Genomic DNA, 27,841 nt, shown 5'->3' on the forward strand with positions numbered 1-27,841 from the left:
GACTGAGTGACAGGAAGAAAGACAGAGTGACAGGAAGAAGGACAAAAGGACAGAGTGACAGGAAGAAGGACTGAGTGACAGGAAGAAGGACTGAGTGACAGGAAGAAGGACAAAAGGACAGAGTGACAGGAAGAAGGACTAAGTGACAGGAAGAAGGACAAAAGGACAGAGTGACAGGAAGAAGAACTGAGTGACAGGAAGAAGGACTGAGTGACAGGAAGAAGGACTGAGTGACAGGAAGAAGGACAGAGGGACAGGAAGAAGGACAGAGTAACAGATTGACGTGCCAGGCAAATAACTTTCCCGACACAAACCTTATAGAACAGCTGCTCAAATCCAAAGGTAGCCAGACGCTACAAACCCAAAGCAGAACACTGCTTAACAGACATATCAACCGCTCCCAAAGTCCCGTCACGAACACAACCAACAGAGTGGGAAACCAACTGTGGAACATTCTATATGTGTTTTTAAATCAACATAGTATTCACATGTATTACACGTCTTCCTATAGTAGGTAACTGGGTGTGTGACAAGTTACCAACGGAATCCTTACAAAAACAGGACTACATGTGCTATAGGACTAGCAGGTTAATGCTAGCAGACAGCCTACAACAGACACATTTAGCCATCCTGCATCTACCTGAACATGGAAATGCTTTCTATGCAATGCCAAAAGATACATACAATAATGATGCTAAAACTACAAGCACAACAAAATAACAGTCTACAACTCTACACAAATAAGGCACATGATGTTTAAAGGTCTAAGGTCATGCATTTGGGCGCTGGGCAGGTAATGTCGAGATGACTTTGACCTCTAACCCCCTGACCCTTGACACACAGGCAAGGTCGTACTTTGGACCTGAAGGAGGCCTTGATGACCCAGGGGATGGTGACGACCAACAGCCTGATCTTGAGGAAGACAAAAGGCAGCACATTGTCCTTCAGCTGTCTGAGAAGACTCTGTCCCAGAGAGAACACCAGCAACACCTAAGACCAGCACCACGGAACCAGCACCACGGAACCAGCAGCACAGAACCACACAACAGAGACAGGATGGAAAATAGACAGAACGAAGAGAGAGCAACATGTGAAGGGGAGGGAGGGATGAAGCAAGGAAGACCAGGAAGGTGAACACGGTTTGGGTAACTATTTGGAAGGAGTGGAAACGTGTTGTGATTTAAGTGTCTCTTACCTCTTTCAGACGCTCCATGTCTTTGAGGTAGAATCCAATGTAGAAAAGGCTGAGATAAGAGTTTACAAACTGAAACTGGGAGTACAGAAAGAAAACGTGTGAGTGGTAAAGACCTCCGCGGGAAAGTGTCAATTCTGTATTTCAATCCTTTGTCTTGTGAAAAGTGAGTCCAATTTCCATGTAATAAGGAAGATGACAGCACTCACAAGAACCAATTTAATGATGAGATGTTTCTCATAGGCACTCTGGAGTCTATAGTTTTCTGTGGGGGAAGAAATATAACGTCAGAATTCACAGCAATAATCATCATCACCTGAATTAGTTTTTTAAAATTCCGCTGCTCCTCGACTCTCTGGCCTCCATTAGCCCATTCCCCTTCTCCTCTGCCACATGCACAAGTGTCCCAAAGCTGAGGGGGTGAAAATTACGAAGGGTGTAGGGGCTAATTAGACCCTCCGATAGCCACTTCCACAGAGCCAGCTACGCTGTTTGCTTCAGAGCGAAGTGGTATCCCATAACGCACCGCGTTATTTTTGAGTTTGCACAATTTCGCACAAAAGATCTAATTATGAGCCACCTGTAATTGTTTGTGTCTGATTTCGAGGCTTGATACATGTTACAGATTAAATACCTCCCAAATGAAATGTTACTGAGGATTATATCTTGTAAAACAACACAGGGAATTTTATATTTTTAATTTCATGCTTGTTTTATTATTTAAATGTGAAACATGAATTGTATCATCACAAGTGTGTCCCGAAGTTGAGGGGTTTATTTGTTCCTCACTCGCCACTCTGGAAGTCACCCTCTGAGTTTCGTCAGCAGCAGGTGACAATGGAGGGCCCTACGACTGAGTTGATAGGGGCGAGAGGTTGGTTTAATTCTTTTTTACCCCCTACCCTTTTCAGATACACCAGCACCTGGTATACAGAAGCAGGCATGGTAAAATAGTGGGATGTTGGTCTGTGTATGAAAGGGATAAGAGTGCCTGTTCTCACCCATGTCGTTGAGCCAGTAGGCTATCTTCCTGTACACCTCGTCACAGGCAGTCACAGTGATGGCCAGCATGATCTTCGGGATGAACCGGGCCAGGCGAGGTACTTCTTTAATCCCCATAACAAACTCCTGCAAACGCCATCACAACAACAACAACTTTCTTACTTACTACACACATTACAAACCTTTACCGTCCATACAATGTCAATCTACATACAGTACCAGTCAACAGTTTGGACACACCTACTCATTCAAGGGTTTTTCTTTATTTTTACTATTTTCTACAATGTAGAATAATAGTGAATACATCACAACTTTGAAATAACACATATGGAATCATGTAGTAAACAAATCTAAATATATTTTATATTTGAGCTTCTTCAAAGTAGCCACACTTTGCCTTGATGACAGCTTTGCACACTCTTGGCATTCTCTCAACCAGCTTCATGAGGTAGTCCCCTGGAATGCATTTCAATGAACCGGTATGCCTTGTTAAAAGTTCATTTGCATAATTTATTTACTTCTTAATGCATTTGAACCAATTAGTTGTGTTGTGACAAGGTAGGGTGGTACAGTATACAGAAGATAGCTCTATTTGGTAAACTACCATATTATGGCATGAACAGCTCAAATAATCAAAGAGAACAACAGTCCATCATTAATTTAAGACATGAAGGTCAGTCAATACGGAAAATGTCAAGAAGTTTGAAAGTTTCTTCAAGTGCAGTCGCAAAAACCATCAAGTGCTATGATGAAACTGTCTCTCATGAGGACCACCACAGGAAAAGAAGGCCCAGAGTTGCCTCTGCTGCAGAGGATAAGTTCATTAGAGTTACCTGGCTGTCATGAGGACCGCCACAGGAAAAGAAGGCCCAGAGTTACCTCTGCTGCAGAGGATAAGTTCATTAGAATGAACTGCACCTCAGAAATTGCAACCCAAATAAATGCTTGACATAGTTCAAGTAACAGACACATCTCAACATCAACTGTTCAGAGGAGACTGCGTGAATCAGGCCTTCATGGTCGAATTGCTGCAAAGAAACCACTACTAAAGGACACCAATAATAAGAAGAGACTAACTTGGGCCAAGAAACACGAGCAAGGAAATCAGTCCTTTGGTCTGATAGTGCAAATTTATTGTGAGACGCAGAGTAGATTAATGGATGATCTCCGCATTTGTGGTTCCCACCGTGAAGCATGGAGGAGGAGGTGTGAAGGTGTGGGGGTGCATTGCTGGTGACACTGTCAGTGATTTTTTTTGAATGCAAGGCAACACTTTACCAGCATGGCTACCGTAGCGTTCTGAAGTGATACGACATCCCATCTGGTTAGTGCTTAGTGGGACTATCATTCGTTTTTTTCAACAGGACAATGACCCAAAAACACCTCCAGGCTGTGTAAGGCATATTTGACCAAGAAGGGGAGTGATGGAGTGCTGCATCAGATAACCTGGCCTCCACAATCACCCGATCTCAACCCAATTCAGATCGTTTGGGATGAGTTGGACCGTAGAGTGAAGGAAAAGCAGTCAACAAGCACTCAGCATATGTGGGAACTTTTCAAGCCTGTTGGAAAAGCATTCCTCATGAAGCTGGTTGAGAGAATTCCAAGAGTGTGCAAAGCTGTCACAAGGAAAGGGTGGCTACTTTAAATAATTTAAACTCTAAAATGTGTTTTGATTTGTTTAACCCTTTTTGGTTCGTATGTGTTATTTCATGGTTTTGATGTCTTCACTATTATTCTACAATTTTGACTGGTACTGTAAGAAATAGACCTCTGAACATTTCACCTATTACTACCTGTCAGGGCAAGGAGATTGAGGTTGTAACCTCATATAAATATCTTGGAATTTTAATTGATGACGGCCTCTCTTTTAAATTGCATATTCAACAACTTACAAAAAAATTGAAGCTGAAATTGGGATTTTATTTTAGGAATAAGGCCTGTTTTTCTTTTGAAGCCAGAAGGAGGCTAGTATCAGCTACATTTGTGCCTTTACTAGACTATGGGGATATTTTATATATGAATGCTTCCGCTCAGTGTTTGAGATCAATTGACACTCTTTACCATGGCACTTTGAGATTTATTTTAAACTGCAAACCCTTACGCACCACTGCACTTTGTATACCAGGGTTGGCTGGCCTTCTCTTGTCACTCGTAGGCTCAGTCACTGGTATACTTTTATTTACAAAGCCATTTTGGGTTTACTACCTTTTTATTTGTGCATTTTTATTGTTCAGAAATGTGGTGGGTACTCTCTTCGTTCGCTGGACTTTATCCTGCTAACTGTTCCAATGTCCGAACTGAATTTGGTAATAGGGCTTTTATGTACTCTGTGCCATCGTCTTGGAAAGCCTTACAAAATACTTTAAAACTGGAAGAACTTGTCCCGATTGGTGTTTTTAAATCACTGATGAAGGATTTTGAGGCTGATTCCCTGACCTGTCAATGTTTTTAATTTGCTGTTTTATACTCTTGTGAATTCAATGGTTTTTACTAGATTACTTGTAGTTTTTCATGTTGTCTGTCTGTAATTTTTTTGTAATGACTTGGTGCTGCCTATCTTGGCCAGGGCGCTCTTGAAAAAGAGATTTCAATCTCAATGAGCCCTTCCTGGTTAAATAAAGGTTAAATAAAATTAATAAAAATATGGCTTCAATTACATATATTTAACTATTCTGTATTACGTGGCTACATACAGCTATAGAACGCACTGACAAGAACCACATCCATCCTAAGGAATAGATGTTTATGACCGATTCATAATCAAAAGAAATGTACAGTTGAAGTCGGAAGTTTACCTTAGACAAATACATTTAAACTCAGTTTTTCACAATTCCTGACATTTAATCCTAGTAACCACTTTAAGAATGTGAAATGTCAGAATAATAGTAGAGATAATGATTTATTTCAGCTTTTATTTCTTTCATCACATTCCCAGTGGGTCAGACGTTTACATACACTCAGTTAGTATTTGGTAGCATTGCCTTTAAATTGTTTAACTTGGGTCAAACGTTTTGGGTTGCCTTCCACAAGCTTCCCACAATAAGTTGGGTGAATTCTGGCCCATTCCTCCTGACAGAGCTGGTGTAACTGAGTGAGGTTTGTAGGCCTCCTTGCTCGCACACGCTTTTTCAGTTCTGCCCACACATTTTCTATAGGATTGAGGTCAGGGCTTTGTGATGACCACTCCAATACCTTGACTATGTTGTCCTTAAGCCATTTTACCACAACTTTGGAAGTATGCTTGGGGTCATTGTCCATTTGGAAGACCCATTTGCGACCAAGCTTTAACTTCCTGACTGATGTCTTGAGATGTTGCTTCAATATATTCACATAATATTCCTGCCTCATGATGTCATCTATTTTGTGAAGTGCACCAGTCCCTCCTGAAGCAAAGCACTCCCACACCATGATGCTGCCACCCCCGTGCTTCACGGTTGGGATGGTGTTCTTCGGCTTGCAAGCCTCCCCCTTTTTCCTCCAAACATAACGATGGTCATTATGGCCAAACAGTTCTATTTGTGTTTCATCAGACCAGAGGACATTTCTCCAAAAAGTACAATCTTTGTCCCCAGTTGCAAACCGTAGTCTGGCTTTTTTTATGGCAGTTTTGGAGCAGTGGCTTCTTCCTGACTGAGTGGCCTTTTGGGTTATGTCGATATAGGACTCGTTTTACTGTGGATATAGATACTTTTGTACCTGTTTCCTCCAGCATCTTCACAAGGTCCTTTGCTGTTGTTCTGGGATTGATGTGCACTTTTCACACCAAAGTACGTTAATCTCTAGGAGACAGAACGCATCTCCTTCCTGAGCGGTATGACGGCTGCGTGGTCCTATGGTGTTTATACTTGCGTACTATTGTTTGTACAGATGAACGTGGTACCTTCAGGCATTTGGAAATTGCTCCCAAGGATGAACCAGACTTGTGGATGTCTACAATTTCTTGTCTGAGGTCTTGGCTGATTTCTTTTGATTTTCTCATGATGTCAAGTGAAAAGGCACTGAGTTTGAAGGTAGGCCTTGAAATACATCCACAGGTACACCTCCAATTGACTCAATGTATGTCAATTAGCCTATCAGATGCTTCTAAAGCCATGACATCATTTACTGGAATTTCCCAAGCTGTTTAAAGGCACAGTCCATTTAGTGTATGTAAACTTCTGACCCACTGGAATTGTGATGCAGTGAATGATAAGTGAAATAATCTGTCTGTAAACAATTGTTGGAAGAATGACTTGTGTCATGCACAAAGTAGATGTCCTAACCGACTTGACAAAACTATAGTTTGTTAACAAGACATTTGTGGAGTGGTTGAAAAACAAGTTTTAATGACTCCAACCTAAGTGTATGTAAACTTCTGACTTCAACTGTAAATCTCCAGTAAGGAAGTTTGACAGTGTTACTAGAAGCTGTTGATCATTCAGTGACCTGCAGTTCGAAGCAGAGGAGCATGGCCAGGAACACAAAGCAGAGACACAGGATGCAGATGGGCAGGCTGACCAGCCACCTGAACACCCTCCTCCTCCATGGTGGGTAGTAAAACTCCTCACAGCCTGTTATGGGGCTGCACCGCTTCACACCCTGCAGAGGGAAAGTGGGGGGGGGGAAGGTTGAGAGAAAGAGGAGAGAAAGGGTGTAGGGAGGGAGGAGAGAGTTGGAGGGAGATGGAAAGAGGTGGAGGGAGATGGTGGAGGGAGGAGAGAGGTAGAGAGAGATGGAGAGAGGTGGAGGGAGGAGAGAGTTGGAGGGAGATATAGAGGGTTGGAGGGGGATGGAAAGAGGTGGAGGGAGATGGTGGAGCGAGGAGAGAGGTAGAGAGAAATGGAGAGAGGTGGAGGGAGGGAGGATAGATGTGGAGGGAGAGAGGCGAGAGATGGAGGGAGTTAGGCGAGAGGTGGAGGGAGGAGAGAGGTGGAAAGAGATGGAGAGAGATGGAGAGAGGTGAAGGGAGATGGTGGAGGGAGGAGAGAGGTAGAGAGAAATGGAGAGAGGTGGAGGGAGGGAGGATAGATGTGGAGGGAGAGAGGCGAGAGATGGAGGGAGTTAGGCGAGAGGTGGAGGGAGGAGAGAGGTGGAAAGAGATGGAGAGAGATGGAGGGAGGAGAGAGGTGAAGGGAGATGGTGGAGGGAGGAGAGAGGTGGAGAGACATGAAGAGAGGTGGAGAGACATGGAGAGAGGTGGAGAGACATGGAGAGAGGTGGAGAGACATGGAGAGAGGTGAGAGATGGAGGGGGGAGAGGGGGGGGGAGTAGCAGGAAGGGAAGGAAAAATGTTTACACCTGTTGTCCATAATTTTTATTGTAGCTCTGTGCTTTTCTTTAGTCATCTTCTTCTGTAAAATATATTGAGACATTGAGTTGAAATGTTCTCATGTCGTCCTCACCCTAAACTGCGTCCGTGGTTCCTCTAGGGACTCGTTAGGGGTGTCCAGCGTACCCCACTTATAGGCCAGCTCCGCCCCCCTTCTCTTCCACCTCTCCAAGAAGAGTGTGGCCCACACCACGTTAAACAGTGCAAACACCACACAGCAGATATCACGACTCGTCTGAGGAGAGAGAATACACAGTAGATATCACGACTCGTCTGAGGAGAGAGGAGAATACACAGCAGATATCATGACTCGTCTGAGGATAGAGAATACACAGTAGATATCACGACTCGTCTGAGGATAGAGAATACACAGTAGATATCACGACTCATCTGAGGAGAGAGAATACACAGCAGATATCATAACTCGTCTGAGGAGAGAGGAGAATACACAGCAGATATCACGACTCCTCTGAGGAGAATACACAGCCGATATCACGACTCGTCTGAGGAGAGAGGAGAATACACAGCAGATGTCACGACTCGTCTGAGGAGAGAGGAGAATACACAGCAGATATCACGACTCGTCTGAGGAGAGAGGAGAATACACAGCAGATATCACGACTCATCTGAGGAGAGAGAATACACAGCAGATATCATGACTCGTCTGAGGAGAGAGAATACACAGCAGATATCATGACTCGTCTGAGGAGAGAGAATACACAGCAGATATCACGACTCGTCTGAGGAGAGAGGAGAATACACAGCAGATATCACGACTCGTCTGAGGAGAGAGGAGAATACACAGCAGATATCACGACTCGTCTGAGGAGAGAGGAGAATACACAGCAGATATCAAGACTCCTCTGAGGAGAATACACAGCCGATATCACGACTCGTCTGAGGAGAGAGGAGAATACACAGCAGATATCACGAGCAGATATCAAGACTCGTCTGAGGAGAGAGGAGAATACACAGCAGATATCACACTCGTCTGAGGAGAGAGGAGACTCATCTGAGGAGAGAGAATACACAGCAGATATCATGACTCGTCTGAGGAGAGAGAATACACAGCAGATATCATGACTCGTCTGAGGAGAGAGAATACACAGCAGATATCACGACTCGTCTGAGGAGAGAGGAGAATACACAGCAGATATCACGACTCGTCTGAGGAGAGAGGAGAATACACAGCAGATATCACGACTCGTCTGAGGAGAGAGGAGAATACACAGCAGATATCAAGACTCGTCTGAGGAGAGAGAAGAATACACAGCAGATATCACGACTCGTCTGAGGAGAGAGAATACACAGCAGATATCACGACTCATCTGAGGAGAGAGAATACACAGCAGATATCACGACTCGTCTGAGGAGAGAGGAGAATACACAGCAGATATCACGACTCGTCTGAGGAGAGAGAATACACAGCAGATATCACGACTCGTCTGAGGAGAGAGGAGAATACACAGCAGATATCACAACTCGTCTGAGGAGAGAGAATACACAGCAGATATCACAACTCGTCTGAGGAGAGAGAATACACAGCAGATATCACAACTCGTCTGAGGAGAGAGAATACACAGCAGATATCACGACTCGTCTGAGGAGAGAGAATACACAGGTGGTCCTTCGATTCCATGAAAAGACATGAGATCATCATATCTGAGGAACCTTAGAAACACAGTTGCTACATTTTCAAACGTCAACACAGTTCAATATCTCACCGTGAGCCAGTAGAAAAGGCTAAAGATGTTAAAGAAGGGAATACACTGTACTTCAGAGCAGATTGGAGTGTATCACAGTGAGTATGTCTCTGTGTATCTGTACTAAATGAGATACAAACAGTGCATTTGAAAAGTAAGCTGTAAGTAAAAGCCTTGTCTTGACCCAGAGGACAGGAGTCTATCTCCTGTTGCTGTAGTGTGAGGCAGCTTGGTGTACAGGTACTCCCCATTCCAGACAGGACACTCGAAAAGGTCCAGTGTAAAAGTCACCTGGTCAGACTCGGTGAGAACCCAGAGCACGAAGCCGATGACAGCAGGATAGAGCATAGACGTGGTGTAGAACCCCAGCCAGGCGAAATACATGGCTATCTTCACCCCAAAGTAGTCACGAATATCATCTAGATTCACCACAGAGGGAGACAGGCCGTTAGATTCACCACAGAGAGAAACAGACTGTTAGATTCACCACAGAGGGAGACAGACTGTTAGATTCACCACAGAGGGAGACAGACTGTTAGATTCACCACAGAGGGAGACAGACATACACCACAGAAGGAGACAGACTGTTAGATTCACCACAGAGGGAGACAGACATACACCACAGAAGGAGACAGACTGTTAGATTCACCACAGAGGGAGACAGACATACACCACAGAGGGAGACAGACTGTTAGATTCACCACAGAGGGAGACAGACCGTTAGATTCACCACAGAGGGAGACAGACTGTTAGATTCACCACAGAGGGAGACAGACTGTTAGATTCACCACAGAGGGAGACAGACATACACCACAGAAGGAGACAGACTGTTAGATTCACCACAGATGGAGACAGACTGTTAGATTCACCACAGAGGGAAACAGACTGACAGACTGTTAGATTCACCACAGAGGGAGACAGACTGTTAGATTCGCCACAGAGGGAGACAGACTGTTAGATTCGCCACAGAGGGAGACAGACTGTTAGATACACCACAGTGGCATACGTGCATGTGCGTTTTTGTGTGTGCGTGTTTGTGTGTACTGACCTAGTGGCTGTTTTTCACACACAGCCTGCACCCAGGACTTCATCAGCTGACTGAGGATCCTCTGCTCATGGAGAGGAAACACCTGCTGGATCACACCCCTCCCACTCAGCTCTGGGACTGGTGGAAAACACAGGTAAACATTAACCCCTCCCACTCAGCTCTGGGACTGGTGGAACACACAGGTAAACATTAACCCCTCCCACTCAGCTCTGGGACTGGTGGAACACACAGGTAAACATTAACCCCTCCCACTCAGCTCTGGGACTGGTGGAACACACAGGTAAACATTAACCCCTCCCACTCAGCTCTGGGACTGGTGGAACACACAGGTAAACATTAACCCCTCCCACTCAGCTCTGGGACTGGTGGAACACACAGGTAAACATTAACCCCGCCCACTCAGCTCTGGGACTGGTGGAACACACAGGTAAACATTAACCCCTCCCACTCAGCTCTGGGACTGGTGGAACACACAGGTAAACATTAACCCCGCCCACTCAGCTCTGGGACTGGTGGAACACACAGGTAAACATTAACCCCGCCCACTCAGCTCTGGGACTGGTGGAACACAGGTAAACATTAACCCCGCCCACTCAGCTCTGGGACTGGTGGAACACACAGGTAAACATTAACCCCGCCCACTCAGCTCTGGGACTGGTGGAACACAGGTAAACATTAACCCCGCCCACTCAGCTCTGGGACTGGTGGAACACAGGTAAACATTAACCCCGCCCACTCAGCTCTGGGACTGGTGGAACACACAGGTAAACATTAACCCCGCCCACTCAGCTCTGGGACTGGTGGAACACACAGGTAAACATTAACCCCGCCCACTCAGCTCTGGGACTGGTGGAACACACAGGTAAACATTAACCCCGCCCACTCAGCTCTGGGACTGGTGGAACACACAGGTAAACATTAACCCCGCCCACTCAGCTCTGGGACTGGTGGAACACACAGGTAAGCATTAACCCCGCCCACTCAGCTCTGGGACTGGTGGAACACACAGGTAAACATTAACCCCGCCCACTCAGCTCTGGGACTGGTGGAACACACAGGTAAACATTAACCCCGCCCACTCAGCTCTGGGACTGGTGGAACACACAGGTAAACATTAACCCCGCCCACTCAGCTCTGGGACTGGTGGAACACACAGGTAAACATTAACCCCGCCCACTCAGCTCTGGGACTGGTGGAACACACAGGTAAACATTAACCCCGCCCACTCAGCTCTGGGACTGGTGGAACACACAGGTAAACATTAACCCTGCCCACTCAGCTCTGGGACTGGTGGAACACACAGGTAAACATTAACCCCACCCACTCAGAAGCATGCACACAAGCACACACATATTTTATTGGGATTTTAACAAAGTGCTAGAAATAAACAACAAATTCTGCTCACTGATTGGCTGTCCCTCCAGGAAGTGTATGTTATGAAGCACCTCCCCCTGCTTGGCTCGTAGATTGTCGAGCCAGTACTTGATAATGCTCTGCCTCTCCTGAAGACAGAGGGACAGGCTCAGACACAATCAACTCTTTAGATTCTCAGACAAGGTTATTAAGCACATCAGTCTGTGTGTCAGTGTGTGTGTGTGTGTGTGTGTGTGTGTGTGTGTGTGTGTGTGTGTGTGTGTGTGTGTGTTGACCTGTGATGTGAAGAAGCATAGTTCACTCTCAATGTTCTCATAGATGTAGTCTTCTTCACAGGAGAAGCTGCGTGTTCCTCCCCCAAACTCTGGCTTTAATGACTTCCTCAGACCCATCTCCTCTGCCCCGCGCAACAAACTGAGAGAAAGAAAGAGAGAGAGAGAGAGAGAGATGAAGTGAGAGAGAGAGAGAGAGAGAGAGAGGGAGAGAGGGAGATGAAGAGAGAGAGAGTGTCAGTTAGGGAAATGCTTGCACAAGCCACACGGCAGGTGCAGAGTTGGGCTGGAGAAACACACACACTCTCAAACCAACAGAAGGTTCTCTCTGTTCCGTTCTCCCTATTCTGTTGTCTCTGTTTTTGTTCTCTGTGTTCTGTTCTCTGTGTTCTGTTCTCTTTGTTCTCCCTGTTCTGTTCTCTGTGTTCTGTTCTCTTTGTTCATGCTGTTCTGTTCTCTTTTCTCCCTGTTCTAATCTCTGTTTTCTAATCTCTGTGTTCTGATCTCTGTGTTCTGTTCTCTGCATAATGATAGATCCACCACACACACACACACACGCACACACACACACACCTGAGTGTGGCCACGCCTGTCTTAGCTGACATTTACCAGCACACATCTATCACAATGTTGTGTGCCTCTGGGAGCATGACTGATACTGCTTTCCAATACAGCCCATAGTAGATCAACACACTGTCCATCTGAAAGGGATTCGATGTGTCTTTAGGGAAACACAGGCTGCATTATAAACCCGCTATTTATTCTCCAGACCAAGCCAACAGTATGTTAAGAGACGTATCCTGCCAAGACTCTTTACGAACACGTCCAAGCTTCCAAGCTATTGGATTAAAACTTTAATGCTTCTTTTATTTTCCTTTCATTTCAAGAGGTAGTTTTTTTTTTTGCGTGTAGTGTCCTGTTGTCATTGGCAGCTCCAGGGAGTTAGAAGCCTAAACTGCTGACAGGCCTAGCCAGCTGTACCCTGAACGGCTCTATGTTAATGTAAACCATTATATATCTCCTGGAATAAACAGCCAACTCAGACTCTAGAGGAGTGAGCGGTTTAATACCATCTCCAGTAGAAGATGATCTCACCACGTTCCACGCTAAAATCTCTTCAGTCCAAATTGGTTCCATATCACTTTAATGGTTCAACACACAGTCGTTCCAGCAGAATTAGCATTTATCTTTTCACATCAAATGCAAATTTAGGTCATCCAATATACCTTAAAGCGAGCGTGCAAGTGTGTGTGACTGTGTGTGTGTGTGTGTGTGAGTGTGTGCGTCACTGTGTGTGTGACTGTATGGGTGGTTGTGTGTGTGTGTGGTTGTGTGTGTCACTGTGCGTGTGGTTGTCTGTGTGACTGAGTGTGTGGTTGTGTGTGTGTGGTTGTGTGTGTGTGTGACTGTGTGTGTGGTTATGTGTGGTTGTGTGTGTGACTGTGTGTGTGGTTGTGTGTGTGACTGTGTGTGTGGTTGTGTGTGACTGTGTTTGTTACTGTGTGCGTCTTGTGTGTGTGTGTGTGACTGTGTGTGTGTGTGTGAGTGTGTGCGTCACTGTGTGTGTGACTGTATGGGTGGTTGTGTGTGTGTGTGTGTGTGGTTGTGTGTGTCACTGTGTGTCACTGTGCGTGTGGTTGTCTGTGTGACTGAGTGTGTGGTTGTGTGTGTGTGTGTGTGACTGTGTGTGTACTGTGTGTGTGGTTGTGTGTGTGACTGTGTGTGTGACTGTGTTTGTTACTGTGTGCGTCGTTGTGTGTGTGTGTGACTGTGTGTGTGGTTGTGTGTGTGACTGTGTGTGTGGTTGTGTGTGACTGTGTGTGTGACTGTGTTTCTTACCGTGTGTGTGGTTGTGTGTTTGTGTGTGTTTGTGTGTATGGTTGTGTGTGTGTGGTTGTGTGTGACTGTGTGTGTGTGTGTGGTTGTGTTTGTGGATGTGTGTGTGACTGTGTTTGTTACCGTGTGTTTGTGTGACTGTGTGTGTGACTTTGTGTGTGGTTGTGTGTGTGTGTGACTGTGTGTGTGACTGTGTGCGTGTGACTGAGTGTGTGACTGTGTGTGTGTGACTGTGTGTGACTGTGTTTGTTACTGTGTGTGTGGTTGTGTGTGTGTGTGACTGTGCGTGTGATTGTGTGTGTGGTTGTGTGTGTGGCTGTGTGTATGTGTGACTGTGTTTGTTACTGTGTGTGTGTGTGTGTGTGTGTGGTTGTGTGGTTGTGTGTGTGTGTGACTGTGTTTCTTACCATGTGTGTGTTTGTATGTTTGTGTGACTGTGTGTGTGACTGTGTGTGTGTGTGGTTGTGTGTGTGTGACTGTGTGTGTGGTTGTGTGTTTGACTGTGTGTGTGATTGAGTGTGTGGTTGTGTGTGTATTCAGAGAGAGAGAAGATAGGTAACACAACAGAATCATTATTTCATGTCCAGTACTGTGTTTAGCAACATCCCCAGAATCGGTTCTAGAATTGAAGTCCTTCCAACATTCTACAACAGACAGAACACTCACAGGGCTTTAGGCAGGGAACCGATGGCCAATATACATTTCACAGTGGCAGCAGCGTTGCTAATCACAATTTATTTTGCCGATGACTGTAGTATGATAATAGACTGCTTAATTTGGAACAGCCACAGGATATCAGAGCTTTTAGCCCTGAGCTGCATATGCTTACACTATACCGCACTGCTAAGAGTTGCGTTTGAGAGGGGGACAAGCAGGAGCAGGACTTGAACCAACAGTTCCTACATCAACAGTAGAGCCGACTATGGGAAAAATCTGCCGATGTGCCCTTGAGTCAGTGGCTCTGGATAAGAGCGTCTGCTAAATGACTAACATTTAAATGTGAATGTCTGTATGTGTGTGTAGCTAGTTCCTGCATCTCTTATACAGTGCCTTCATTTTTACATGTTTACATTTAAGTCATTTAGCAGACGCTCTTATCCAGAGCGACTTACAAATTGGTGCGTTCACCTTAAGACATCCAGTGGAACAGCCACTTTACAATAGTGCATCTAAATCTTTTAAGGGGGTGAGAAGGATTACTTTATCCTATCCTAGGTATTCCTGAAAGAGGTGGGGTTTCAGGTGTCTCCGGAAGGTGGTGATTGACTCCGCTGTCCTGGCGTCGTGAGGGAGTTTGTTCCACCATTGGGGGGCCAGAGCAGCGAACAGTTTTGACTGGGCTGCGCGGGAACTGTACTTCCTCAGTGGTAGGGAGGCGAGCAGGCCAGAGGTGGATGAACGCAGTGCCCTTGTTTGGGTGTAGGGCCTGATCAGAGCCTGGAGGTACTGAGGTGCCGTTCCCCTCACAGCTCCGTAGGCAAGCACCATGGTCTTGTAGCGGATGCGAGCTTCAACTGGAAGCCAGTGGAGAGAGCGGAGGAGCGGGGTGACGTGAGAGAACTTGGGAAGGTTGAACACCAGACGGGCTGCGGCGTTCTGGATGAGTTGTAGGGGTTTAATGGCACAGGCAGGGAGCCCAGCCAACAGCGAGTTGCAGTAATCCAGAAAGCGTTCATACCCCTTGACTTATTCCACATTTTGTTGTGTTACAGCCTCAATTCAAAATATATGTTTTTTCCTCACCCATCTACACACAATACCCCATAATGACAAAGTGAAAACATGGTTTTATAAAATTTTACAAATGTATTAAATACTGAAATATCAAAACTGTAACTAGGCCACTCAGATACATTCACTGTTGTCTTGGTAAGCAACTCCAGTGTAGATTTGGCCTTTTAGGTTATTGTCCTGCTGAGAGGTAAATGAATCTCCCAGTGTCTGGTGGAAAGCAGACTGAACCAGGTTTTCCTCTAGGGGTTTGGCTCTGCTTGGCTCCATTCCGTTTCCTTTTTATCCTGAAAAACTCTCCAGTCCTTATAAGCATACCCATAACATGATGCAGCCACCATTATGCATATCTTTAACATGCTCAAAGGGGTATTCGATGTCTGCTTTTTTTATACCCATCTACCAATAGGTGCGCTTTGTGAGGCATTGGAAAACCTCCCTGGTCTTTGTGATTGAATCTGTGATTGAAATTCACTGCCGAGGGACAGATAACTGTGTGTGTGGAGTATAGAGATGAGGTAGTCATTCAGAAATCATGTTATATTTGTACTCCTGAACATATTTAGGCATACCAAAAGGGTTGAATACTTAAGACATTTCACCTTTTCATTAGATGTTTTTTTTTTGTTGTAAACATTTTCTAAATCATAATTCCACTTTGACATTATAGTCTATTGTGTTTAGGCCAGAGACACAATATCTCTATTTAATTCATTTTAAATTCAGGCTGTAACACAACAAACTGTGGAATAAAGTCAAGGATTAATCAAACTTCCCGAAAGGCGCTGTAGATTACCTTATGAGTTCCTGCACCTAAATATAAACAGAACCGCCACCTATTTCCATCCAAGTCAAACACTGGTTTAAACAGGTCGTTAGAAAACACACACTAGTACCATAAAGGTCCAGATTGCTTAACAGTGGTTGTTGTACACTCACATACAGACCTTTTAGTCATTTTGGCGGCAGGTAGCCTAGTGGTTAGAGTGGAGGGGCGGCAGGTAGCCTAGTGGTTAGAGTGGAGGGGCGGCAGGTAGCCTAGTGGTTAGAGTGGAGGGGCGGCAGGTAGCCTAGTGGTTAGAGTGGAGGGGCGGCAGGTAGCCTAGTGGTTAGAGTGGAGGGGCGGCAGGTAGCCTAGTGGTTAGAGTGGAGGGGCGGCAGGTAGCCTAGTGGTTAGAGTGTTGGACTAGTAACCAAAAGGTTGGAAGATCAAATCCCTGAGCTGACAAGTAAAAATCTGTCATTCTGCCCCTGAAGAAGGCAGTTAACCCACTGTTTCTAGACCATCATTGTAAATAAGAATTTGTTCTTTACTGACTTGCCTAGTTAAATAAATGAACATTTAGCAGACGCTCTTATCCAGAGCTACTTACACGTAGTGCCTTGTTCAAGGGCACTTCCATAGATGTTTCACCTAGTCGGCTCTGCTGTTGATATCGGAACGGTTTACAGTCAAAAGCCTGACCATCACGGTCCTTAGGGGGAGACAAGATGCCTTGTCTGTAACTCAATCTACCCTCCAGGATCTATTTCGCTGGTAACAATAAGAACCGATGAGTCATTCATCAAGCTATAGTTATACTGCAGCACCCATGATGTCATTGTCTATACATTAGCCAATAGATGGCCATGCTAGGATCGTGATATTGTCGTCCCACACCCCACGGAGGCGGGGTTCTTACTTCTCGTAAGTTGCCGTGACGAAGAAGGCGTGTACATGCGTGTGTTTGTGATGTCGGATCTGGACGATGAGTTCTGGAATGCCCAGGCGCATGTGGTTTAGTAGCCATAGCAACGTGTGGTCATCTGTCCGGTCTGTCACAGGAGAAGAAAAAGACGTGTTTTAAAATTTTCAATTAAAAAAGGTTTATCTTATATCAGTATATCAAGGTTTTACTGAAAATACCAACCTTAAAGACATTAGCAACAGTTTACAGTGAAATTGATCCACATAAACCAAACACTGAAACACTGTTTTTAATTAGAATCATATATAGCCTCATTATCTCAAAAGCAAACGATGTAAATAACCCATATTATAATCATGTGTTTTTCACGAGCCTGGAGAGATGACTGTTGTCTAATGAGCATTACGTTCCAGTGATGACTGAGCAGAGTAACACAGACTAGTCATGGACTGGGATGGCTAATGTTGCAATGAGTGCACGGATGGCTGAACAAATGTGTATGTAAACAATAACGCTGAGTAATGTGTGTGTGTGTGTGTGTGTGTGTGTGTGTGTGTGTGTGTGTGTGTGTGTGTGCATCACCTGAGAAAGTCATGAGGACGTCACAGTTCTCAGTGGGCACGGTCTTCATCCAGGACTTATGAGACATTATGTACCTCCCAGCCTGCAGCAGCCGCTTCCCAAATAACTTATCTAGAGAGGGGAGAGAGGGAGAGAGAGGGGAGAGAGAGAGAGAGAGAGAGAGAGAGAGAGAGGGACAGAGGGAGAAAGAAAGAAATAGAAAGAGAGAGAGCGAGAGCGAGATAGAAAGACAGAGACAGGGGGGGCACATGGTCAGTTAACTTTCCATAGTGAAACAGATTGACAGACGAAGACATTTGTTGTAGAACTGTCAGTCAGTGCGTCCCCTCTCCCACAAACCCTCCCGTCCCCTCTCCCACAAACACTCCCGTCCCCTCTCCCACAAACACTCCCGTCCCCTCTCTCTCCATCTGTCAGTCAGTGCGTCCCCTCTCCCACAAACACTCCCGTCCCCTCTCTCTCCATCTGTCAGTCAGTGCGTCCCCTCTCCCACAAACACTCCCGTCCCCTCTCTCTCCATCTGTCAGTCAGTGCGTCCCCTCTCCCACAAACACTCCCGTCCCCTCTCTCCATCTGTCAGTCAGTGCGTCCCCTCTCCCACAAACCCTCCCGTCCCCTCTCTCTCCATCTGTCAGTCAGTGCCTCCCTCTCCCACAAACACTCCTGTCCCCTCTTCCACAAACCCTCCCGTCCCCTCTCTCTCCATCTGTCAGTCAGTGCCTCCCCTCTCCCACAAACACTCCTGTCCCCTCTCCCACAAACCCTCCCGTCCCTCTCTCTCCATCTGTCAGTCAGTGCGTCCCCTCTCACACAAACCCTCCGTCCCCTCTCTCTCCATCTGTCAGTCAGTGCGTCCCCTCTCCCACAAACCCTCCTGTCCCCTCTTCCACAAACCCTCCCGTCCCCTCTCTCTCCATCTGTCAGTCAGTGCCTCCCCTCTCCCACAAACACTCCTGTCCCCTCTCCCACAAACCCTCCCGTCCCCTCTCTCTCCATCTGTCAGTCAGTGCCTCCCCTCTCCCACAAACACTCCTGTCCCCTCTTCCACAAACCCTCCCGTCCCCTCTCTCTCCATCTGTCAGTCAGTGCCTCCCCTCTCCCACAAACACTCCTGTCCCCTCTCCCACAAACCCTCCCGTCCCCTCTCTCTCCATCTGTCAGTCAGTGCGTCCCCTCTCACACAAACCCTCCCGTCCCCTCTCTCTCCATCTGTCAGTCAGTGCCTCCCCTCTCCCACAAACACTCCTGTCCCCTCTTCCACAAACCCTCCCGTCCCCTCTCTCTCCATCTGTCAGTCAGTGCCTCCCCTCTCCCACAAACACTCCTGTCCCCTCTCCCACAAACACTCCTGTCCCCTCTCTCTCCATCTGCCAGAATAAAATGTCACCATCCTTCACCCTGCAACATGAGAGCGTGAGCAAGTCGGACTTAACCCCTACCTGTCAGGGACAGAGGGCGTTCATTGTCCTCTCTCTCTATGTATGTATGTATGTATGTATGTATGTACAGTGCCTTGCGAAAGTATTCGGCCCCCTTAAACTTTGCGAGCTTTTGCCACATTTCAGGCTTCAAACATAAAGATATAAAACTGTATTTTTTTGTGAAGAATCAACAACAAGTGGGACACAATCATGAAGTGGAACGACATGTATTGGATATTTCAAACTTTTTTAACAAATCAAAATCTGAAAAACTGGGCGTGCAAAATTATTCAGCCCCCTTAAGTTAATACTTTGTAGCGCCACCTTTTGCTGCGATTACAGCTGTAAGTCGCTTGGGGTATGTCTCTATCAGTTTTGCACATCGAGAGACTGAATTTTTTTCCCATTCCTCCTTGCAAAACAGCTCGAGCTCAGTGAGGTTGGATGGAGAGCATTTGTGAACAGCAGTTTTTAGTTCTTTCCACAGATTCTCGATTGGATTCAGGTCTGGACTTTGACTTGGCCATTCTAACACCTGGATGTTTATTTTTGAACCATTCCATTGTAGATTTTGCTTTATGTTTTGGATCATTGTCTTGTTGGAAGACAAATCTCCATCCCAGTCTCAGGTCTTTTGCAGACTCCATCAGGTTTTCTTCCAGAATGGTCCTGTATTTGGCTCCATCCATCTTCCCATCAATTTTAACCATCTTCCCTGTCCCTGCTGAAGAAAAGCAGGCCCAAACCATGATGCTGCCACCACCATGTTTGACAGTGGGGATGGTGTGTTCAGGGTGATGAGCTGTGTTGCTTTTATGCCAAACATAACGTTTTGCATTGTTGCCAAAAATATCAATTTTGGTTTCATCTGACCAGAGCACCTTCTTCCACATGTTTGGTGTGTCTCCCAGGTGGCTTGTGGCAAGCTTTAAACAACACTTTTTATGGATATCTTTAAGAAATGGCTTTCTTCTTGCCACTCTTCCATAAAGGCCAGATTTGTGCAATATACAACTGATTGTTGTCCTATGGACAGAGTCTCCCACCTCAGCTGTAGATCTCTGCAGTTCATCCAGAGTGATCATGGGCCTCTTGGCTGCATCTCTGATCAGTCTTCTCCTTGTATGAGCTGAAAGTTTAGAGGGACGGCGCCAGGTCTTGGTAGATTTGCAGTGGTCTGATACTCCTTCCATTTCAATATTATCGCTTGCACAGTGCTCCTTGGGATGTGTAAAGCTTGGGAAATCTTTTTGTATCCAAATCCGGCTTTAAACTTCTTCACAACAGTATCTCGGACCTGCCTGGTGTGTTCCTTGTTCTTCATGATGCTCTCTGCGCTTTTAACGGACCTCTGAGACTATCACAGTGCAGGTGCATTTAGACGGAGACTTGATTACACACAGGTGGATTGTATTTATCATCATTAGTCATTTAGGTCAACATTGGATCATTCAGAGATCCTCACTGAACTTCTGGAGAGAGTTTGCTGCACTGAAAGTAAAGGGGCTGAATAATTTTGCACGCCCAATTTTTCAGTTTTTGATTTGTTAAAAAAGTTTGAAATATCCAATACATGTCGTTCCACTTCATGATTGTGTCCCACTTGTTGTTGATTCTTCACAAAAAAATACAGTTTTATATCTTTATGTTTGAAGCCTGAAATGTGGCAAAAGGTCGCAAAGTTCAAGGGGGCCGAATACTTTCGCAAGGCACTGTATGTGTGACCACACAGTTCAGGCCAGTACACACGTCAACAGTGTTTATATTATTATATTTAGGTAGAGTGCAATGAGTGCAGGGTCATGGACACTGGCATCATGTGACTCAAATCCTGATCTGTACCTTCAAGGATTTCACTTCAAGTGAGGGAAAATTCCTCAGACAGTGAAGTTGAGACGATTGTATTTATAAACCCCTGATTTGAACCCGACTGTGAAACCGAGGCTCACAGACAGTAGAGACATGATTTCTACACACAGGCAAGTAGCGAATGAAAGACATCAGTGTCCAGCCAAGCATCAATAGAGAAGAGAAGTACAGCCCCCAGGCTACAGGCTACAAAGGTAACGTTAAGGTGACCACGGTAACGCTGCAGAATTGCATAATGTTAAGCCCTCTAAGAGGGAAAAAACAGAATCACACACGTCTTTGAATAAAGGTTCATCTCGTTGATCTCCTTTTCAACAGACAGCTGGTCCAAGACGGCAGCAGGGGTCAATAGTTCAACAGGAAGTACATTGTAAACGTCATTGTTTTGAAGTGCAGCGCTCTAACCCCAAAGGCCTTGGGAAAGGGGTGAAACTGAAGGGACTTTTCTGACTTGCAAACCAACTCGCCAAAATCTAAAACTGACCCTTACCTTAACCCTGACCTTAATCAAACCCTTAACCCTGACCTTAATCAAACCCTTAACCCTGACCTTAATCAAACCCTTAACCCTGACCTTAACCATAATCTTAACTGTAACCTAATTTTAACCAATTCTGAAATGAAATATCGTTTGCACGTCAGAAAAGTACCCTTTAGTATGTCCCTTGGCAGAGTTGTCTGAGGACAGTTTGTGCTGTACACTGCTGGCTGAGTCCTGAACAATACTGGTGGGGGTGGCCAGACAAAATGCCTGTCCCAAAACAGTTCTGTGCTCAGTGAGCCGTAGGTCCTCAGAGATGGGCAGAAAGTGGGCCACGTTCCAGAGATCTCAACTGGGCACAGTTTAACACTGCAGCCTATAATGGCAGGACAAATGACTTGCTGCATGAACAAAACTATGTTTATTTATACATAAGATCATGACACAGGAAGTAAATGATAATATGCACTTGAACAAAATCTCATTGTTACCGATTAGAATATGAAAGACAAGATATAATGACAACACAGCAAGCAGGACAATGTAAACAGATAAGGTAAGCATCATTAGGTAACAGACAAGTCACAGACTAGGAGATGACAACACTGTGCCCCTACACACTGTGTATGTACTACAGACACATCTCTCTCTGTAAAGGCTCTATTACTACTTTGACATTTCCACCATGGCTGGTTAGCCAGAGAAGACTGAGCCAAATCTCACCTCATATCGGTTACACATACACACATACTCACACACAGACACACACACACACACACAGACACATACTCACACACACACACACACACACACACACACACACACACACACACACACACACACACACACACACACACAGACACATACTCACACACACACACACACACACACACACACACACACACACACACACTCATACTCAGACAGACAGACACACACACACACACGGTGGTCACACAAGGTCATAGTCAGCGTTACGGCATCAACAACCAGATGGTCACCACACCAGATAGTCTCTTCTATAAATCATAGATCATGAGTTTAACTTGACACCACAGCCCTATAAACAGCTGTCACATTTAAAACCCTTCTTCTCTGACCAATCCTTGGTGACCTTCAGTCATTCCACATATCTGATGTATACCAACTGAAGCACACCTTAGTCAACCAGTCAACTAAGTCAACTAAGCAAATCACCAAGTCCTTGACCAGGTGAATCAGGTGAATCAGGTGGATTAAGTGGGAAAGGGTGGACTAAATCCAATATGTTGAATAGCGAGGGGTCTGCGAGGACTGGTTTGGAGAGATACACTGTTCTGCTCAGTGTGGTTCTGCTTCCAGGAACAGACTGATGATGACATTGGATAGTATAACTAGGTACTTCCTGGAACAGACTGATGATGAAAGAGGAGAGTAGAACCAGCTACATTCTGGAACAGACTGATGATGAAAGAGGAGAGTAGAACTAGCTACTTCCTGGAACATACTGACAATGAAAGAGGAGAGTAGAACTAGCTACTTCCTGGAACAGACTGATGATGAAAGAGTAGAACCAGCTACTTCCTGGAACATACTGACAATGAAAGAGGAGAGTAGAACTAGATACTTCCTGGAACAGACTGATGATGAAAGAGGAGAGTAGAACTAGCTACTTCCTGGAACAGACTGATGATGAAAGACGAGAGTAGAACCAGCTACTTCCTGGAACAGACTGATGATGAAAGAGGAGAGTAGAACTAGCTACTTCCTGGAACAGACTGATGATGAAAGAGGAGAGTAGAACTAGCTACTTCCTGGAACAGACTGATGATGAAAGAGGAGAGTAGAACTAGCTACTTCCTGGAACAGACTGATGATGAAAGAGGAGAGTAGAACTAGCTACTTCCTGGAACAGACTGATGATGCAAGAGGAGAGTAGAACTAGCTACTTCCTGGAACAGACTGATGATGAAAGAGGAGAGTAGAACATTTACATTTACATTTAAGTCATTTAGCAGACGCTCTTATCCAGAGCGACTTACAAATTGGTGCATTCACCTTATGACATCCAGTGGAGCAGCCACTTTACAATAGTGCATCTAAATCTTTTAAGGGGGGGGGGGGGGGTGAGAAGGATTACTTTATCCTATCCTAGATAGGATACTTCCTAGAAAGAACAACCAGGGGCTGTTCCAGAGAAAAATAGCCCCATACTGTTTACTATTGTGTGTTATGAGGTTAAATAAGGTTTGGATTGTTTATCTGTTATAGTCACAGATAATCTTCAGATGACTCACTTTGCCACTACAGACGGTCTATTTAAGGACAGCTACATTTGGAGCACTTATTAAGGGATTCCATCTCGTTTCAGGATGCTCTTCTATTATAAATGTTAAAACATTAGATTTCATTTTAAACTTAAGAGTCATTCACTGTCCCCCAAATTCCTCCTGTTCCCCATGCAGCTGTAAGGCCAGACAAAGTCCCGTAGCCTACCCCTGACCAGCATTCTAATGAGACCTGTATTCACTGCTCCACACACACACTGTAAATACCTTGATTTATGAGCCTCACTGACAGGCAGATTGGTGTGCAGTTTACGTGTGTGTGGATGGTTCTTTGTGTGTGTGTGTATGTGGAAGAGGGGGGGGGGACTTTGTGTGTGGGTCTTTGTGTGTGGGTCTATGCGTGTGTGTGTGGAAGAGGGGGGGGGTCTTTGTGTGTGTGTGTCTCTGTAATACTCAGTGGGAAACCCATTGACACTGGGACACTGGTGGTGTCTACATTTGGCCACACATTGCCCATTGGGGCTTATCGACAGACTAGGAGTGGCAGGTGTGTGTGTATTAGTGTGTCTGTGTGTGCACTCTGCTCAAGTGCACCTGATGCCATGCTGCTGAAGGGACGGAGGACAATACAGCCCCTATCAACAGACCCCGGGTCAGCAGTCACAGACAGGTGTCCAGTAACTCAAGCATTTTATTGGGAAATCACTGTTCTAGGAAAAGGGCTCATTTAACAGCAGTCGCTCTGTTATGTGTTCTCAGACTCCACTGATCTGGGGAAAGAGGGGATACCTAGTCAGTTGTACAACTGAGTGCATTCAACTGAAATGTGTCTTCCACATTTAACCCAACTGCCTTGCTCAGGAGCAGAACAACAGATTTGTACCTTGACAGCTCAGGGATTCGATCCAGTAACCTTTCGGTTAATGGCCCAACGCTCTAAGCACTAGGCTACTGCCGCCATCTATCACCACTCTGTAAAATAATCATGATAATACATGTAATAATTATAGATATATACAGTGCCAGTCAAAAGTTTGGACACACCAACTCATTCTAGGTAAAAAAAAAAAAAAAATGTTTTATTGTAGAATAATAGTGAAGACATCAAAACTATGAAATAACACATGTGGAATCATGTAGTAAGCAAAAAATTGTTAAACAAATCAAAATATATTTTATATTTGAGATTCTTCAAAGTAGCCACCCTTTGCCTTGATGAAAGCTTTGCACGCTCTTGGCAAATTTCTGTCAAGAAATTTCTGTAAAGAAACCACTACTAAAGGACACCAATAAGAAGAGACTTGCTTGAGCCAAGAAACACAAGCAATAGACATTAGACCGGTGGAAATCTGTCCTTTGGTCTGCTGAGTCTAAATTTGAGATTTTTGTTACAACCTCATTGTCTTTGTGAGATGCAGAGTAGGTGAACAGATGATCTCCGCATGTGTGGTTCCCACCGTGAAGCATGGAGGAGGAGGTGTGGGGGTGCTTTTCTGGTGCCACTGTCAGGGATTTATTTAGAATTCAAGGCACACTTAACCAGCATGGCCACCACAGCATTCTGCAGCGATATGCCATCCCATCTCGCTTGCGCTTAGTGGGACTATCATTTGTTTTTCAACAGGACAATGACCCAACACACCTCCAGTCTATGTAAGGGCTATTTGACCAAGAAGGAGAGTGACAAGGTGCTGCATCAGGTGACCTGGCCTCCACAATCACCTGACCTCAACCCAATTCAGATGGTTTGGGATGATTTGGACCTTAGAGTGAAGGAAAAGCAGCCAACAAGTGCGCAGCATATGTGGGAACTCCTTCAAGACTGTTGAAAAAGCATTCCAGGTGAAGTTGGTTGAGAGAATGCCATGAGTGTGCAAAGCTGTCATCAAGGCAAAATGTGGCTACTATGAAGAATCTGAAATATTTGTTTAACACTTTTTTAGTTACTACATGATTCCGTAAGTGTTATTTCATAGTTTTGATGTCTTCACTATTATTCTACAATGTAGAAAACTGTAAAAAAAAATATATAGAAAAACCGTTGAATGAGTAGGTGTGTCCAAACTGTTGACTGGTACGGTACATACAGTGGGGCAAAATAGTATTTAGTCAGCCACCAATTGTGCAAGTTCTCCCACTTAAAAATATGAGAGAGGCCTGTAATTTTCACCATAGGTACACTTCAACTATGACAGACAAAATGAGAGAAAAAAATCCAGAAAATCACATTGTAGGATTTTTAATGAATTTATTTGCAAATGATGGTGGAAAATAAGTATTTGGTCAATAACAAAAGTTTATCTCAATACTTTGTCATTGCCAACAAAGGGTATATAACAGAGGTCAAACGTTTTCTGTAAGTCTTTACAAGGTTTTCACACACTGTTGCTGGTATTTTGGCCCATTCCTCCATGCAGATCTCCTCTAGAGCAGTGATGTTTTGGTGCTGTTGCTGGGCAACACTGACTTTCAACTCCCTCCAAAGATTTTCTATGGGGTTGAGATCTGGAGACTGGCTAGGCCACTCCAGGACCTTGAAATGCTTCTTACGAAGCCACTCCTTCATTGCCCGGGCGGTGTGTTTGAGATCATTGTCATGCTGAAAGACCCAGCCACATTTCATCTTCAATGCCCTTGCTGATGGAAGGAGGTTTTCACTCAAAATCTTACGATACATGGCCCCATTCATTCTTTCCTTTACACGGATCAGTCGTCCTGGTCCCTTTGCAGAAAAACAGCCCCAAAGCATGATGTTTCCACCCCCATGCTTCACAGTAGGTATGGTGTTCTTTGGATGCAACTCAGCATTCTTTGTCCTCCAAACACGCAGAGTTGAGTTTTTACCAAAAGGTTATATTTTGGTTTCATCTGACCATATGACATTCTCCCAATCTTCTTCTGGATCATCCAAATGCTCTCTAGCAAACTTCAGATGGGCCTGGACATGTACTGGCTTAAGCAGGGGGACACGTCTGGCACTGCAGGATTTGAGTCCCTGGTGGCGTAGTGTGTTACTGATGGTAGGCTTTGTTACTTTGGTCCCAGCTCTCTGCAGGTCATTCACTAGGTCCCCCCGTGTGGTTCTGGGATTTTTGCTCCCCGTTCTTGTGATCATTTTGACCCCACAGGGTGAGATCTTGCGTGGAGCCCCAGATCGAGGGAGATTATCAGTGGTCTTGTATGTCTTCCATTTCCTAAAATTGCTCCCACAGTTGATTTCTTCAAACCAAGCTGCTTACATATTGCAGATTCAGTCTTCCCAGCCTGGTGCAGGTCTACAATTTTGTTTCTGGTGTCCTTTGACAGCTCTTTGGTCTTGGCCATAGTGGAGTTTGGAGTGTGACTGTTTGAGGTTGTGGACAGGTGTCTTTTATACTGATAACAAGTTCAAACAGGTGCCATTAATACAGGTAACGAGTGGAGGACAGAGGAGCCTCTTAAAGAAGAAGTTACAGGTCTGTGAGAGCCAGACATCTTGCTTGTTTGTAGGTGACCAAATACTTATTTTCCACCATAATTTGCAAATAAATTCATAAAAAATCCTACAATGTGATTTTCTGGATTTTTTCCCCCTCATTTTGTCTGTCATAGTTGAAGTGTACCCATGATGAAAATTACAGGCCTCTCTCATCTTTTTAAGTGGGAGAACCTGCACAATTGGTGGCTGACTAAATACTTTTTTGCTCCACTGTATAGTAGATATGTATGATAATAGCAAAGCTATGTGTCAGACTATATGGGATATACTGTCATATGTCCTCTCAAGGAAAGAGATTGATGTACAACTTTGATTGTGTGGTATTGCTGAAGAAAATGCAAACAAACAAATGTAAATTGATTAAACCTGATTAAACCTAAACCTTTCCCACTTACACTACAAACTATCACCCTCAGGCACTCAGGAAATCATGAATGTCATGGATATATTGGAATTAGTGGATACATGGAGGTTTAATATCCTGACCTAGTGAGATATACATGGAGGTTTAATACCCTGACCTAGTGAGATATACATGGAGGTTTAATACCCTGACCTAGTGAGATATACATGGAGGAGGTTTAAT

The 27,841-nt window shown here is 45.0% G+C and overlaps 1 protein-coding gene across 4 annotated transcripts in view; it reads right to left on the reverse strand.

Moving 5' to 3' along the window:
• Positions 1-27,841, reverse strand: part of ano8b (anoctamin 8b) — a 102,118-nt gene that overhangs the window by 19,518 nt on the left and 54,759 nt on the right. For 2 of the 4 annotated variants that reach the window (XM_065009259.1, XM_065009262.1), the window contains exons 2-14: positions 17,740-17,850; positions 17,152-17,284; positions 11,906-12,044; positions 11,662-11,758; positions 10,257-10,373; positions 9,500-9,627; positions 7,579-7,740; positions 6,623-6,775; positions 2,194-2,320; positions 1,402-1,457; positions 1,196-1,270; positions 856-990; positions 315-353 (exon numbers count right to left, since the gene is read on the reverse strand). In XM_065009259.1, coding sequence (XP_064865331.1) covers positions 315-353; positions 856-990; positions 1,196-1,270; positions 1,402-1,457; positions 2,194-2,320; positions 6,623-6,775; positions 7,579-7,740; positions 9,500-9,627; positions 10,257-10,373; positions 11,662-11,758; positions 11,906-12,044; positions 17,152-17,284; positions 17,740-17,850 — 1,472 coding nt within the window. The remainder of the gene's footprint in view (positions 1-314; positions 354-855; positions 991-1,195; positions 1,271-1,401; positions 1,458-2,193; positions 2,321-6,622; positions 6,776-7,578; positions 7,741-9,499; positions 9,628-10,256; positions 10,374-11,661; positions 11,759-11,905; positions 12,045-17,151; positions 17,285-17,739; positions 17,851-27,841) is intronic. The other 2 variants (XM_065009260.1, XM_065009261.1) reach the window with 2 other exon arrangements.

Source organism: Oncorhynchus nerka, linkage group LG24, assembly GCF_034236695.1.
Source record: "Oncorhynchus nerka isolate Pitt River linkage group LG24, Oner_Uvic_2.0, whole genome shotgun sequence".
Taxonomy (NCBI): domain Eukaryota; kingdom Metazoa; phylum Chordata; class Actinopteri; order Salmoniformes; family Salmonidae; genus Oncorhynchus; species Oncorhynchus nerka.